Source organism: Primulina tabacum, chromosome 17 (assembly GCF_025594145.1).
Source record: "Primulina tabacum isolate GXHZ01 chromosome 17, ASM2559414v2, whole genome shotgun sequence".
Classification (NCBI taxonomy): domain Eukaryota; kingdom Viridiplantae; phylum Streptophyta; class Magnoliopsida; order Lamiales; family Gesneriaceae; genus Primulina; species Primulina tabacum.
This window is the reverse complement of record NC_134566.1, coordinates 4751485-4766581: the sequence shown is the minus strand read 5'-3', so window position 1 is coordinate 4766581 and position 15097 is coordinate 4751485. Positions and strand designations below refer to the sequence as shown.

Here is a 15097-nt window from a genome sequence, read left to right as displayed (position 1 = left end):
GTTGAAAAGAGGATCACAGTACTGAAGTCGGATTAAAAATCAGATAACCAGATCTTGTAGAATCAAAGTTTCAGGCCACGATGGAATTTGAAGATTTTCCTTAACTCTTGCGTCGGTTCTTGCTCCTTTCTGAAGGAAAAGGAATGATTTATATATTACATATGCATGCTGGAGCCACTTGTCAATTTTCCATGTTTCTCAGGCATTACATTGCCCTCAGATCTGAGGAGAGAATAATGGGAACTCCAGAGTAAGAGGACTCAATATCTGGTTCTGTAATTTGAATCCCTTTCAACTTAGTGACTGGGATTGCAGGGATTGGGGCAGGAACGAGTGGTGTAGAAAGATGTTTGACCAATCTTATCTTTGTTGGTTGTGCAGTTCTCTTTTTCTTAAAAACTTGAGCAACTGGAACGTCATCTTTGGACTCATCATCAGAGCTTGTTTTTAGAACCAGCTTCCTCTTTGTTTTCTTGGCGGTTGAAATGGTTTTGGATGATTTCTTTTGTTTTACAAACTCTTCCCCGGTTTCAGTCTTGATGGAGACTATCTCCTCAGCGGGTCGATTTTTTGGGATAAATTTTTCAACCGATACATAGTTGAAGAGCTTAGTTTTGCCAACTTCTATCATATCAACTTGTTGAACCCCGGCGTTGATCAGCATGTGGCAGATTGGAACCACAAACCCATGTGATTGGTTTTCTTTATTGATCATGGCTACCAAGATGTTAAATAACACATCAGACCAATTTATCCGTAGTTCGGAGGAAATGGTGGCCATAACAAGAAATTTCTCCAAGGTTATTTTATCGTATGCACCAGCCTTGGCAATCAGTCCTTTTGCCACAATATCAGCCAACAGTCTGAACTCAATCTTTAAATCGCGTTTTTGACATGTTGGATGAGAGATTGGAAAGTCCGTGTTTGAGAAATTACTTCGCCAAATGTCGATATTTCCATCTGATAGTGTTGAGAAATCAGTAACTCCATCTATGGGTAAGCTGAACAATTCAGCAAACATCTTCTGGGTGAACTGGAGGTTTTTGTTTCGAACCGCACAAATAATTTCTCCGTTCTTCATGTGGGTGGACTAAAAAAATTCCTTCAGTAGTGTGTCTGAGTATTTGTAGCTGCAGCCCAGAAAGGAGCAAAGCCCAGAATGTTCTATTGTGCGAAACATGGCTTGCATCTATTTGTTGGGCATGGCAAATATTGACGCGAAGTTAACAGCGACTGTGTTCTGAGCAATTGAGGCCGCCATTTCCTTGATTTACCGAGAGGGTTTGAATTTCAGCACCTGCAAGTTAAGCTTAAACGCGATCGAGTAGAGAATAGCAAGGTAAGACTTAATGAGGTGCAAGTGTAGAATATGTATGTGTGGTTCAGATAATCACCAGTCAGTCCACGTGGAGGACTGTTAGTGGAGAGAAATTTGTAAGTTTTGAAAAATTTGGGCGGCGGTAAAATAATTAATTTGAAATTTAAAAAATAAAAACTGTCACGTCAGTTAGAGGCAGTCGAAAAAGTTTGAGTAATTTTTACGAAATGACGTGGAAGTATCGTGCCCAAGTAAAATGAACCGTATGAGTAATGTAGTTAGGAAGAAACGGTTGAGAAGTCTATTTAATTAATGACTTAACCATTTTTTCCCCTAAACATGTGGATTAAGAACTAATCCAAAATGGTGAACCGTCGATGGCTTAGACAGAAAGCCTCTTGAAATCCTAGTGGCTGTCGATATGAGAGATAGAGAGACCCTTCAAATGATATTTCATCTATAAATACAGGTAGAGGGATTAGTTAAACAACATATATCAAGATGGCGAAAGCAGGCAGTTCGAGTGAGCCAGATCTTGTGAAAGAATTTATGAAATCGATGATAGCTTCCCGCAAGGCTGCTTTTCAAGATAGCGTTTTTGAGAAGACGCTGGCGGTCTGGACAGAGGTCCAGGAGCTTCAGTCCTCTCTTTAGAGAGGACTAGGTGCTACCTCTAAGGAGATGGCACTTCTGATGAAGTATCAGCGACTTCTTTATGTCACTGATGCATCATACGTCTTCTCTGATGGCGTTTACCTCCTCATGCTCTTAAAAGAACAGAGGACTCTGAGGAAGATTGCTTCTTCAGATGACTTTTTACGTACCTCCACCGGTAAGCTGACCGCTTGGTTGAGCAACTGGTTGAGGGCGGTAGAAGATGAAGTTATGGATGTACAATACCGACTGTTTTTTCAATAAAATATTTCTATTTTGTATTACCGACTATCTCTTTATATTTCAATTTATTTCCTGCAATACAAACTAAACAAACACAAGAACTAAATACATCAAGATAAATCAATTAATCCAAGCATATTGCGAAAATGAGAAAACTTAGCCTCTGGTAATGATTTTGTGAAAATATCGGCAGTTTGTTGATCCGTATGAACATATTCAAGCCGTATTTCTTTCTTCATGACGTGTTTTCGGATGAAGTGATGTCTGATATCAATATGTTTTGTCCGAGAGTGCATAAGTGGGTTGTATGTGATTGCTATTGCGCTGGTGTTATCGCAGAAAATGGGTGATTCAGTAGCTTTGATGCCATAATCTTTTAATTGTTGTTGTATCCAAAGCATCTGAGCACAGCAACTTCTAGCCGCAAGATATTCTGCTTCAGCGGTTGATGTAGCAATTGACGTTTGTTTCTTACTAAGCCATGAAATCAACCGTTCATCTAAAAATTGACATGAACCGCTTGTACTCTTTCTGTCGACTTTGCACCCCACATAATCTGCATCTGAATATCCTACAAGATTAAGACTTGAATCTTTGGGATACTAGAGACCCACATTAGTAGTTCTTTTAAGATATTTAAGGATACGTTTAGACACAATAAAATGAGATCGCATAGGTTTAGCTTGAAACCGTGCGCATAAACAAACCGCAAACATAATGTCCGGTCGGCTGGCAGTCAAGTATAGCAAAGAACCTATTAACACTCTGTGCATTTTTGTGTCTACAGAGATTCCCGCTTCATCTCTATCCAGTTTAATTGATGAGCTCATTGGGATGGAAGCTTGAGAGCAATTTTCCTTGCCGAATTTCTTTAGCATATTTCGAGTGTATTTGGCTTGATTGATAAATATTCCATTTTCGGACTTCTTGACTTGCAGTCCTAAAAAGTAATTTAATTCGCCCATCATGCTCATCTCAAATTGCTCCTGCATCATCTTAGAGAATCTATCACATAGCTTAGGGTTAGTTGATCCAAAAATAATATCGTCTACATATATTTGTACAAACAATGAATGATCATTTTTTGAGAATGTAAACATTGTTTTATCAACTGTTCCAATTGAGAAACCATGTTCAAGCAAGAATTTGGTTAACGTGTCATACCATGCTCTCGGTGCCTGCTTCAGTCCATACAGAGCTTTGTCCAGTTTGTAAACTTAATCAAGAAAAGTGTGATTAATAAAACAAGGTGGTTGTTCTACATGAACTTTCTCATTTAATAATCCATTCAAAAATGCAGATTTAACATCCATTTGATATACTTTGAAATCCTTAAATGCTACAAATTCCAGAAATATTCTTATATCTTCTAACCTGGCGACAGGGGCAAAGGATTCATCAAAGTCTATACATTCTTCTTGTCTATAGACCTGAGCTACAAGTCTATCCTTGTTTCTTATAATCAAACCGTTTTCATCCATTTTGTTTATCTGAATACCCTTCTATTTCCAATCACATGAGTGTTATTAGGCCGAGGGACTAGATGCCAAACTTTACTTCTTTCAAACTGTATAAGTTCTTCTTGCATGGCCTCTATCCAATTTGAGTCAAGTAATAGATCATCAATTTTCTTAGGTTCTATCTGAGAAACAAATGCAGCATGCATAACTTCATTTATCATTTGATTTCTAGTTCTAAGAGGAGCAGTAGGGTTACTGATGACCAGCTCAAGTGGATGATCTTTTTTCCACTGGAGACATGGTCCACATGGATTTAGCTCGGTTGGTTGAATAATTCCTTCTTCTCGCTCCAGTGCTACTTCCATATGCGTTTGTTGGATGTCCTCTGGTTCGTTCACCTGTTGAGTTTGTTCTTGAGCGGTTGGATTTTCTTTTGATGTGATTCCCCCTATTTTTCTCAGATCTACCTCATCATCACTGCTTGCTTCAAGGTTAGTTGCATCAAGATTATTTATTAAATCATGTATATTGTTGCAACTGTTGTCATGACATATAAATGATTCATCAAATACAATGAGTATAGATTCTTCAACAGTGAGATTTCTTTGGTTATAAACTCTGTATGCTTTGCTCACTGCTGAATATCTTAAAAAGGTGCCATTATCAGCTTTAACATCAAAAGCAGTGAGATGTGTTTTGCCATTAATGTGAATGAAACACTTACAACCAAAGATGCGAAAGTATCCAACTTCTGGCTGCTTGCCAGTCCAAATTTCATAAAGAGTTTTCTCATGATTTTTATTGATCATGGACCGGTTTTGAGTATAACAGGCTGTGTTGATGGCTTCAGCCCAGAACCTTTTTGAGATACCAGATTCAGCTAGCATGGTTCTAGCTGCTTCCTTCAATGTGCGGTTTCTTCTTTCAGCTACTCCGTTTTGTTGAGGTGATCTTGCTGCTAATAATTCATGTTTTATGCCATGATCTTCAAGATAGGATAACAGGAATCAGTTTAGAAATTCAGTTCCTCTGTCACTCCTTATTCTTTCAACTGCTTCACTTTTCTCGTTTTGAAGTCTGTTGAGCAGCTTGGTTAGTTGATCAGCGGTTTGGTCTTTGGAGTTTAGAAATGTTACCCATCTAAATCTGGAGAAATCATCAATTACTACGAGAGTGTATTTCTTTCCCCCTAAGCTTGTTACGGGTATTGGTCCGAACAAGTCAATATGAAGAAGTTCCAGGCATCTTGCTGATGAGTTTCTTCCTTTGCTCTTGAATGTTGACCGGACTTGTTTACCTAACTGACAAGCATTGCAAATTCTATCTTTGGCAAAATCAATGTTAGGCAATCCAGATACTAATTTAAGTTTGCCGATAGTGGCAATAGATTTGAAATTAAGATGATTGAGTCGTTTATGCTAAAGCCAATTTTTATTTCCATTTAAGACAACAAAACAGGTAGGTGTGCTAAGACAGTCATCATTCCATTTAACTTTGTATGTATTTTGCTCTCTATGACCAGTTAACATGATATTACCTGCAGCGGTTTTGACAGTACATATGAGTTTTTGAAATTCTACGGTGTAACCACTGTCACATAGTTGGCTTATGCTTATCAGTTTACAACATAGATTTTCTACAAGAAAATACATCTCTAATAATAATTTTGCCGTGGATAATCTTATCCTTACCAACAGCTTTACCTTTAGAATTGTCACCGGAAGTGATTGTTGGACCTTTGTAGTTGATTACTTCTGACAGGAGATCTTTGCTTCCAGTCATGTGTCTAGAAAAGCCACTATCCAGGAACCAGATTGATTCCTCCAAGTTCTTTTTCTTTGACACCTAACATTATTGAAAAGAAAAATTGGTACCCTTTCCTATTTGGGTCCTGAGCTTATTAGACCCTTAGGAATCCACACTTGAATTATCCTAAAGAATTTTTCATGATGTGCCCTAAGGAGATAGCTGTTATGTGCATAATCAGGTGGTGTATACAGTGTCTTTTCTTTCCAGTATGTTGTTTGGACCATATATCGTTGTCACTCAACCGGTATCTCTTTTGAACAGGTCGGCTATTGTGGTAATGGTTCGGTCTAGTTTTTGAATGATTTTTGGTTGACCCTGACTTTCTGCTGGCCCAACCTGAACCGTTGTGAACGGTTGTATTAGGCCTGCGTCTGAGCCATGATCGGTTGGTTTTAGCATTCTCAATTTCGACGTATCCTAAACCACATTGCCTTCTGTTATTTTCAAGATTTACATTCTGAGTGCTTTGATCTTCAGTCTTATCATGTTCATATACCGTACTAGATCTCACAAATTTAATTGGTTTTAAACTGTCTTTTTCTAGTAGCGGTTGAGTTGATGCTCCAGAAGTAATGCATTCATTAATGTTATAGCCTAGCCCGGTTCTGTCTCCGGCTGGCTTCTGCATTTCCTGCATCTTATTCAGAGAAACAGAGGACTTGTTCCAAGTGTTGACTGTATTTATCAATCGTTTGTTTTCTTTCAGAGTAGCATGGAACAATCTTCGCAGATCATCTTTCTCAGCCGTTAGCAGACTTAACTTTACTCTCAAACCGTTAACCTCTTTTTACTGTGAACAGCTAGAGAAAGTTAACTTGTTTTCCAAGTTTTGTTTTTCTGTTTTGGCTTCATTGAACTGCTTTGATAGCCTCTTAAACTCATCTACCATGTCATGAAGTGTGGTGACAAGATCTTTTCGTGTGAATTCATCAGAGTTAAAGTCAAATACCATTTCATCAGTAGATTCTTGATCTTCTTTGGCCATGAGACACTCTACTTTCTCATCTTCGCTTTCACTTGAAGAATTCTTCATAAATAGATTTTTTAGATTCCGATTCAGCCCATTTGCCTTTATCTTCTTCTGCAACTAAGATTCGCTGACTCTTCTTTTTTATGAATCTTTTGTTGTCTTTAACTCGTCTTCTGTCACTTGATTTCTTTTCATCTTTTCTTTGCCTGTTGCATTCTGCAATAAAGTTTCCTTTCTTTCCACAGTTAAAACAAGCTTGACCATCATCAGTATGGTTCTTTTTGAAGTGAGGTTTATTTATCTGTGATTGATTCTTACGCATGAATTTACTGAATTTTTTTAACGAATAAAGATATGGCTTCATTGCTTAATTGCTCGGTCGATTTCTTACTTGAGGACTCTTCGACCGGAAGAGTAACTGTGGTAGCTGGCAGTGCCTTTGTTTGTTGCAATGTGGATGGGTCTTCTTCAGTTCGTATACCAAGCTCAAACTCATAAGCTTTAAGATCGGCGAATAGGTCGTGAAGTTCCAGCTTGTTCAGATCTTTAGATTCTTGCATTGCTATCGTCTTTACGTCCCATTCTCTGGGAAGAGCTCGCATAACCTTTAAAGCAATTTCTCTGTTGGAATATTCTTTCCCGAGTGAAGTGAGTTCGATGATGATATTACTGAATCGTTCGTCAAATTCTGCAAGAGTTTCTCCTGGCTTCATCTTTGCGTTGTCAAACTTCTGGATAGCCACAGTCAACTTGTTTTTCTTAGTCTGATCATTGTCTTCGCATAGTTGAGTAAGTTTTTCCCATATTTCCTTCGCAGTAGTGTAGGTCTTGATTTTGGCGAACATATTCTTGTCCAGAGTTTTATAGAGAATATCTTTCGCAACGTTATCCAAATTTGCCTTCTTTTTATCATCAGCTGTCCATTCAGATATGTGCTTTTCAACCATCTGAGGAGCACCTTCAGTTGTTGTTGCAGCTGTATTCACCTTTAGAATTCTCATTGGCCGTCAGTGATGACATACCACATGTCGTCATCTTGGGCTGCTAAATGTGCCTGCATGCGAATTTTCCAATCGTCATAATCTTCTTTAGAGAACATTGGAATTTTATTGAAAGAAGCCATAAGTGATTGAAAAGATGTCAGTGTTTGAGAAAACCCAGCTCTGATACCACTTGTTGGGATCGGAAAAGAGTTTAGAGGGGGGTTGAATGAACTCTTTCAAATTTTCTTTTCTAAAATTAGTTTTCAATCGTTTTTTAGGCGGTTGAAAATTCTTTCTCAAACAGTTGGAAACTTGAACCACTGTTGAGTGCGGAAAATGGTTCAAATTCCCAATAGACAGTTCAAACACTTTTAGCGAACTTAACAAATTGCGGTTGGAAAAGTAAGAGCTTGCAAGAAGTAAATAACACAGGATTTTTATGGATGTTCGGAGATTGAATACTCCTACGTCACCCCTTCTTCCTTTTCCAGGAAGGATTCCACTAAAAGACTTTGGCTTTACAACGTATTTGCAACAGCCCACTCCAACCAGAACTTATCACACTGCCTGTATTGGAACTCTTAGTGATCACTTTACACTTCGGGATATTAAGAACACTCAGTTCACCAGACACCAAGACTTGATCTAATAACCAAAAGGATACTGATGTGAATAAACGATTTGTTTTGAGTAGCACGAAATTGATCCTTAGACAATCGAGTGTAATGCTGTTTTAAGCGTGCTTGAGAGAGCGATGAAGTGTGTAAAATTGTGGTAGCACTCTTGAGATCTTTTTTTGTAAGCTAGCAACAAGATTTTTCAGCTGATCGATCAAGTGTCTTTGCTAGCACCTTCCTCTGTTGATATATAGACGATCTTCTTAACGGTCGGAAAGGATGCATCAACGTTAACCTGCTCCACTGAACAGATGTGTTGCTGTCGACTTGATGAGCATTTAATGATCTTTCATAGACGCATTTAATGTTCCTTTTGCTCGGCATAGTTCTGAAGCGCTTTTACTGAAGAGTTCCTTTTATGGTAACTGTCTTCTTTAACCAGAGCTGGAAGTCTATACTTGGTCTACCATTTCTAGGATAAAGATATAAATGCATATCATTTTTGGAACTGATGAAAGTATATGTTGACAACAAGACGATGTAATATTTTGAATGTATTATGCCGGTCAGAGAATGTCTTCGAGCAATAAATAGTCTCCTTTTAATGATCCAGTTCTGAGAATCACTAATGTAATACCCGAAAAACCAATATGCGTATATATGTGCATAATTTCTATTATTTAATTCTAAATGGTTATTTTTTTAAGAATTGATTGATTTAATTGCATTTAAATCATTTATGTTATTTTTAAGGATTTTAAATCGCGTATTTCAAATTTTAGCATTTTAGATATTTAAGCGAGACCGGACCGGAGATAGAAAATCGGAGATGAATTTTATGATCCAAAAATATTCATAAATTTATTCCGAGCTAAGAAATAATTTATTTTGTTGAAATCAAGTGGATTTAAGTCTACTTTAATTAATTAATCACCAATTTAATTATAGGCTTCTTAATTCATCTAGATTGTGCTTAATTAACTTTTAATCAAGCTTATCTAACATAAGATTCTACTTAGCAAAACTTAAATAAAATCTTACACTAATTGAGAAGACAAGTCTCGGTCATCTCCACTCCACACAATTCCAATGAATACCATTTAACTCTCAACAACAAGAAAACAAAGGCCAACCACTCAACATGCATATTTTTCCCCCCAACTTGGCATCATTTACTCCCCATGCACACCATATTTGACCACAAGCCTTCACCATCTTCTTCACTTCCCCTAGAACGAAATATTAGAGAATTAGAAGCTCTCATTCTTGGCCAAGACAACAACAATAACAAGGTGTCTTCATTTTCGTTGCCGTGTCTCCCGATCCGACGTATTGTGTTGTTTATTGTAAAAACAACTTAAGGCATGTCTATATTATTTCTTTGCTCTTCAATCAAGTTATATATCTATTTTTAAACAATTACATGTGCTTGATCCATGACAAAACTGAAATCATGTCAAGAACATTAGAAAAAAATCTGTGCAGAATGTTTTCTCGACCACCTTCATGCTTCACGGTTGTTGTTGGTTTTGTGATTTCAGGGGTTGGCTCGGTTCCAGGCACTCAAGGCTGCATCTAGACATGTACTAGGGCATGTTAGGGTCATGTTAGTCCATTGGTTCCAGCCCCTACACACTGGAGGAAGAGATTTGACAGCAACTTCCCATAGCTGCCATTTCGAGTCTCAATTTCTGATTCTTGTTTGTCTAAGGCAAGAGTTCGGTTCTTGGTTGGCCTAGGGCCTATAACCATGGTTTGAACACTTCGTTAGCATGTCTAGGACGTGACCAAGATGACCTTTCATGGCTTGGTTCATGGTCCCATCGGTTTTAAAAATAAAACAAGAACAGCGCCCCATCGGTATTCATTTTTCTGGTTTTGGTTGTGTGTGTTGAGTTTCGAATTTATGGTGTCAAGTGGGTTGTGGTTGGCTTCTAGCCCTTAGCCATAACTCATACAACACCTTAGCATGTCTAGCATGGACCATGGTTAACCTCATAACCATTGGATCCTTCATTTGACAACAAAACAAGCAAGACACCCCACGCGTGTGAGGTGTGTTCTCGGTTTGAGCTTTGTATTGTCCTAGGTGTTTGGGTGGATCTTGGTTGGATTCTAGCCCTTAGCCATGGTTCACACAATACCTCATGATGTTTAGATCATGCCATGGTCGATCATATGGCCACTGGAATGATACATGACAGCAAGAACAAGCAACACTCCCCACGGTACAGCATATGTGTTCTCGGGTGAAGCTTTGGATTGTTTTGGGTGGTTGCTTGGATTGTGGTTGGCCTAGGGCCCTTAGCCATGGTTCAAGCCACACCTTAGGATGTTGGTAAGATGCTCTGGTCGGTGGTTCAAGCCCCAATGGCCATTAGCCTTGTAAACGAAGCAACACAAGCAAAGCTGCTGCCGCTGGAATTTTACAGCAGCTTGGACTTCGGTTCAGAGGTCATGTACGAGTTCTTAGTTGGATTTTAGCCTATGGCCTTGGACTGGACAGTACCTTATTGAGTTAGGAAGGTCATGTTTTTTATCGTTCGTGATTTGGTTAAGTTTAGAGGTCGTACGAGAATTTACGGTGCAATGTGCCAAAGTGACTCTGGAAAGAGCGTTTCATGATTTTGGCCTCCATGCACAATTTTCATGTATTACGGCCCTTGGTATATATTTTCCAGTATTTTAGGTGTATTTTAATCATGACTAGACGATGGTTCGATGTTGGTTCGGGTTGGTACGGAGTCATTGTTAAATACTAAGTTTGTTGGGCGTAATTGTCTCGTTTTTAGTTTGAATATGAAGTGTTGGTCAAGTTGAGATTATTTGCATGTGTCTCATGTTAGAATTAGGTCGCAGCGAGCCTGGGAACGATCCAACTCAATTGGTAAATTAAAACAGGATAATAATTATATTACGTGCATAAAAATAGAAAATGTTTATTTTTTAGATATATGCGATATGTCTTGTGGCCACCTTACGCTTATGGGATTGCTTCACCCGGTGACTTACGACCGGTTTATGATTATGTATGGGTACGGATATCCAGTCCAAGGGCTGTGATGATCTCTACCGCCCAGTATACTGTGGTTTAGTCTGATCAGATGTGCATGTTATGTTATGGGCCACTTGCGTAAAACATTATCCCTACAGAAAAATTACTTATGACAGAGCTCTATCGAGCAAAGCTTTTACGTATGATTTTCAGATATGCACGTATTTATAATTTCTCACGATACTATTTTCACGTTACGCTTTACGATACGATATTTTTACGTTGCAGACGATTTTATGATATATTTACTTGTTATTCATGATATATGCATGCTGGGTCTTTAGACTCACTAAACTTGATTGATGTAGGTACTGACGATGCAGAGGCTGAGGGCGGGGACAAGTGAGTTAGCTCAGATTGGCGGTAGTACGAACCCGAGGACCTCACGTTTAGTTATTCAGTTTTATGTTCAAACTCTTGTTATAACTTTTATATATTTTAAGTTATTGTTTAAAACATTATTCAGTTTCCGCTGCTATGTTTATGTTAAACCGTTGGGTTATTTTATGAAAGTTTTTATACGTTGCAAGTTTATTTATTTAAAGAGAAAATTTTTAATAATTCCGCAAAATTATGAATACGAAATACGGGCCCTCACAATTAAAGTCCAAGCTGAATCTGCTAATGGTATGAATTAAGCGGTTGAAACTTCTTGGAGCTTTAGCCGGTCAGGAAGATATATCAGTGGATAAACAGAGCGGTTGAACTGATGCATATCTCATATACGAACCGTAGCTGGTTTCAAGCTGACCTGTTTTTGTCATACACCAAAATTCTTGGGAATAATATTTTCTTAACTGTTTTTATGATTTAAGGTTGACATTTAAAAGATATGTTGCATGCTTGATTTAAAAAAAAAATGATATGTTATGCATGATTTTTTTATAAAGTGATGAAAATGAAAAACGTTGAAGGAAGTGTGGGGACCCAAACATAATTCGTCTTCTTAATCGTCTTTGGGATTAATTGGATCAATTAATTAATTTGGGTCTAAATTTTTTTTTAGAATACATGAGTGCGCAACATATGAAATAAATCTTATTTCATTTATCCATAGAAGTGCAATATCTACACGTGATCCAAAAGTACAAATCTAGTATAACATACAATCATGGCAACCTCAGGTTCAACAACTATATGTCAAGTGTTGTAAATCAAATCTACTTCTAAGCTCGGATCTCCACTCTAGTCTTGATCTCTCATCCTCTTCTCCACCCTGATCATGTCTCACCTGTTGTCATGCACACATACAAACACAACAACAGCCGGATAACTCCGGTGAGAATATAATTCCCAGTACAAACAACGTAAACATCAATTTAATATAAAAGCATATATCAGCTATCAATAGCATGTATCAAATCTGAAAACATGAATCGATATAAAACTGTAAATCACACTCTGTGACTCTTAATCTTTGACTCGACTCTTCTCTAGTCTAGGGATCCCGGTTGAATAAGAACGCAACAATATCCCACCTACTCTCCTCAGCTAGATGGTCATACGTTCTTATTCCCAGACTTTGGCTATCTATATCGAATATCTGCAATAGAAGTCGATCTACTCCTAAGCACATCGATATATACCAAAAGTCCAGTGACCTGGCACCTCTGCCAAAGACTCAGCTCATAATGCATGCTTGACTATAAATCAATAGACTAAGCATATCAATCTCAGGAATTGCAAATATATCAAAGCAATAAGAAATAAGTATGTGGTTTTGGGAAACTCAAGTCGAATCTAACTCGAGTCGTATCCCCCGGTCAACATTGATTTATACCTTTCTTTTGTCGATCTGATAATGTCGAAGTCTTGAATTCGAAGCTGTCAACACTCAATCTTGCAATGACATTATTGAGGAGTACAATATCAATATACAACCCAACCAATACTGGATATATTAAGAACTCAATCTAATTCTGTTTCGACGGCATAACAGCACAATATCGATATACCCAGCAATACAATATCAACAGATACAAATCATAACCCATAATCGATAACAAACTCAATCTGATATTCTCAAATCGGTATAATCTCAATCAAATTTAATCCGAAAATGATAACAATTTCATACGGTATCAGTTATGCGATCCGGTTTCGATTATACGATGTCTAATATCTCAAGAACACCAAGTATTAAGCGAATCATAATTCCTCCAACACATTAATTTCGAACCATGCTAGAAATCAATAAAATTTACCTACTCTTGAAGTTCTTGATGAGAGGAACACTATACTGAACTCGGATCGAAAATCGGACGGGCGTATTTTGCACAAATCAAATTCTAAGATCAGGAATTTGAAAATTCCTCCAGGGACTCTCGTTCTTCCTTCTTGTTGCAAGTGAGGAAATGAAGGATAAGTTTCCTTTTTATTGCATGGCAAAGATAGGTGGCTCGATCTTCAAGCTACACGTCTCGCGCATATGCGCGACCTTCCCCGACGCATATGCGCGAGACTCTCTGTCGATAGGCACGATCTCCTATCTTCTCGAGAATCTCATATGTACCGATATATCGTGGAGACAACTTCCCTTTCTTGCCAAATCTGACAACACCTCTGAAAGGAGAAATCTTCAAAAATACTCTGTCTCCTGACTCAAATACTAGAGGTCGACGTCAAATATTGGCATATTTGGCCTGTCTGTCTTGAGCTGTATTCATTCTTTGTCGAATCACCTTCACTTTCTCTGTCATATCTCGAATAATATCAGGCTCAATCTCAGGTACCTCGGAGATATCATCCCAATAAAGAGGGGATCTGCATTTATTGTCATACAACGCTTCAAACGGAGCCATCTTTATACTCGTCTGATAGTTGTTGTTGTAGGAAAACTCACAAAGTGGCAAAGAATCTTGCCAACTAGTGCCTAAGTCTAGCACTACAGCTATAATCATATCCTCCAACGTCTGGATAGTCCGCTCTGACTGTCTGAGGATGATATGATGTACTCAAATTTAACTTCGTACCTAGAGCTTGCTTCAAACGGTGCCAAAAGTGCGAAGTAAACCGAGGATCACGGTCTGATACAATAGACTTCGGCACTCCATGCAATCTGACCACTTCTCTGACATAAATCTCTGCCATCTGGTCATGTCTGTACGTCATCTTGTACGGAATAAAACATGCTGATTTGGTCAATCTGTCAATCGCCACCCAAATCGCATCACAACCTCGGGAGGATCGCGGTAGCTTCGTCACAAAATCCATAGAAATGTGATCCCATTTCCATTCAAGAATAGACAAGTTGTGCAACAAACCTCTTGGTGTCTTTCTTTCTGCTTTCACCTGTTGGAAATTCAGGCACTTGGATACAAATTCGGCAATGTCTGCTTTCATCTATTTCCACCAAAACTGTCTTTTCAAATCATTATACATCTTTCTGCCACCAGGATGAATACTCAATCGACTACTGTGCGCTTCTGACAAAATCTGCTGTTTCAAGTCTGAAACATCTGACACAACAAGACGATTATTCACATATAATATATCATCATGAACCTGATACTCGGATTGATGCCCTGCTCTGACCATCAAAATCGAGTTCTAAACATTCTGATCAATTTTCTATGCTTCTTTAATTCGAACAATCAACGCTGGTTTGACTTGAACAGCATATAATCTCAGAGGTTGATAATCTGTATCAAATACTAATCCAGACAAACAGCAATCTTCAATCAAATTTAAAACACCAATCGTCGATAAGGATAACGAACATACCTTTCGACTCAATGCATCAGCTGCTGCATTAGACTTCCCCGGATAGTATTTGATTTCACAATCAAAATCTTTCAAGAAATCAAGCCATCTTCCTTGCCTTACGATGGCCGCCAATTCAAGATCATGAATCGGGTAGCGAGTTTCATGTGTCTTCAATTGTCTCGATGCATTGGCAATAACATGTCCTCGATGCATCAAAACACAACTCAATCCTCTGTGAGAAGCATCGCAACATACAAAAAAATCACCAGTACCTGACGGAATA

General features: G+C 38.2%; 1 protein-coding gene across 1 annotated transcript; it reads right to left on the bottom strand.

Annotated features, from left to right (window-relative positions):
* Positions 1-3701: 3701 nt before the first annotated feature.
* LOC142530438 (uncharacterized) lies at positions 3702-4562 on the bottom strand. Its single transcript, XM_075636273.1, has one exon. It carries the CDS (start codon positions 4560-4562, stop codon positions 3702-3704), a length of 861 nt encoding a protein of 286 aa, XP_075492388.1.
* Between the last annotated feature and the right edge of the window lie 10535 nt (positions 4563-15097).

Bases quoted from the DNA above. Each gene is read 5' to 3' on its own strand.
- LOC142530438 (XM_075636273.1), bottom strand. From the start codon at position 4,562: ATGCTAGCTGAATCTGGTATCTCAAAAAGGTTCTGGGCTGAAGCCATC.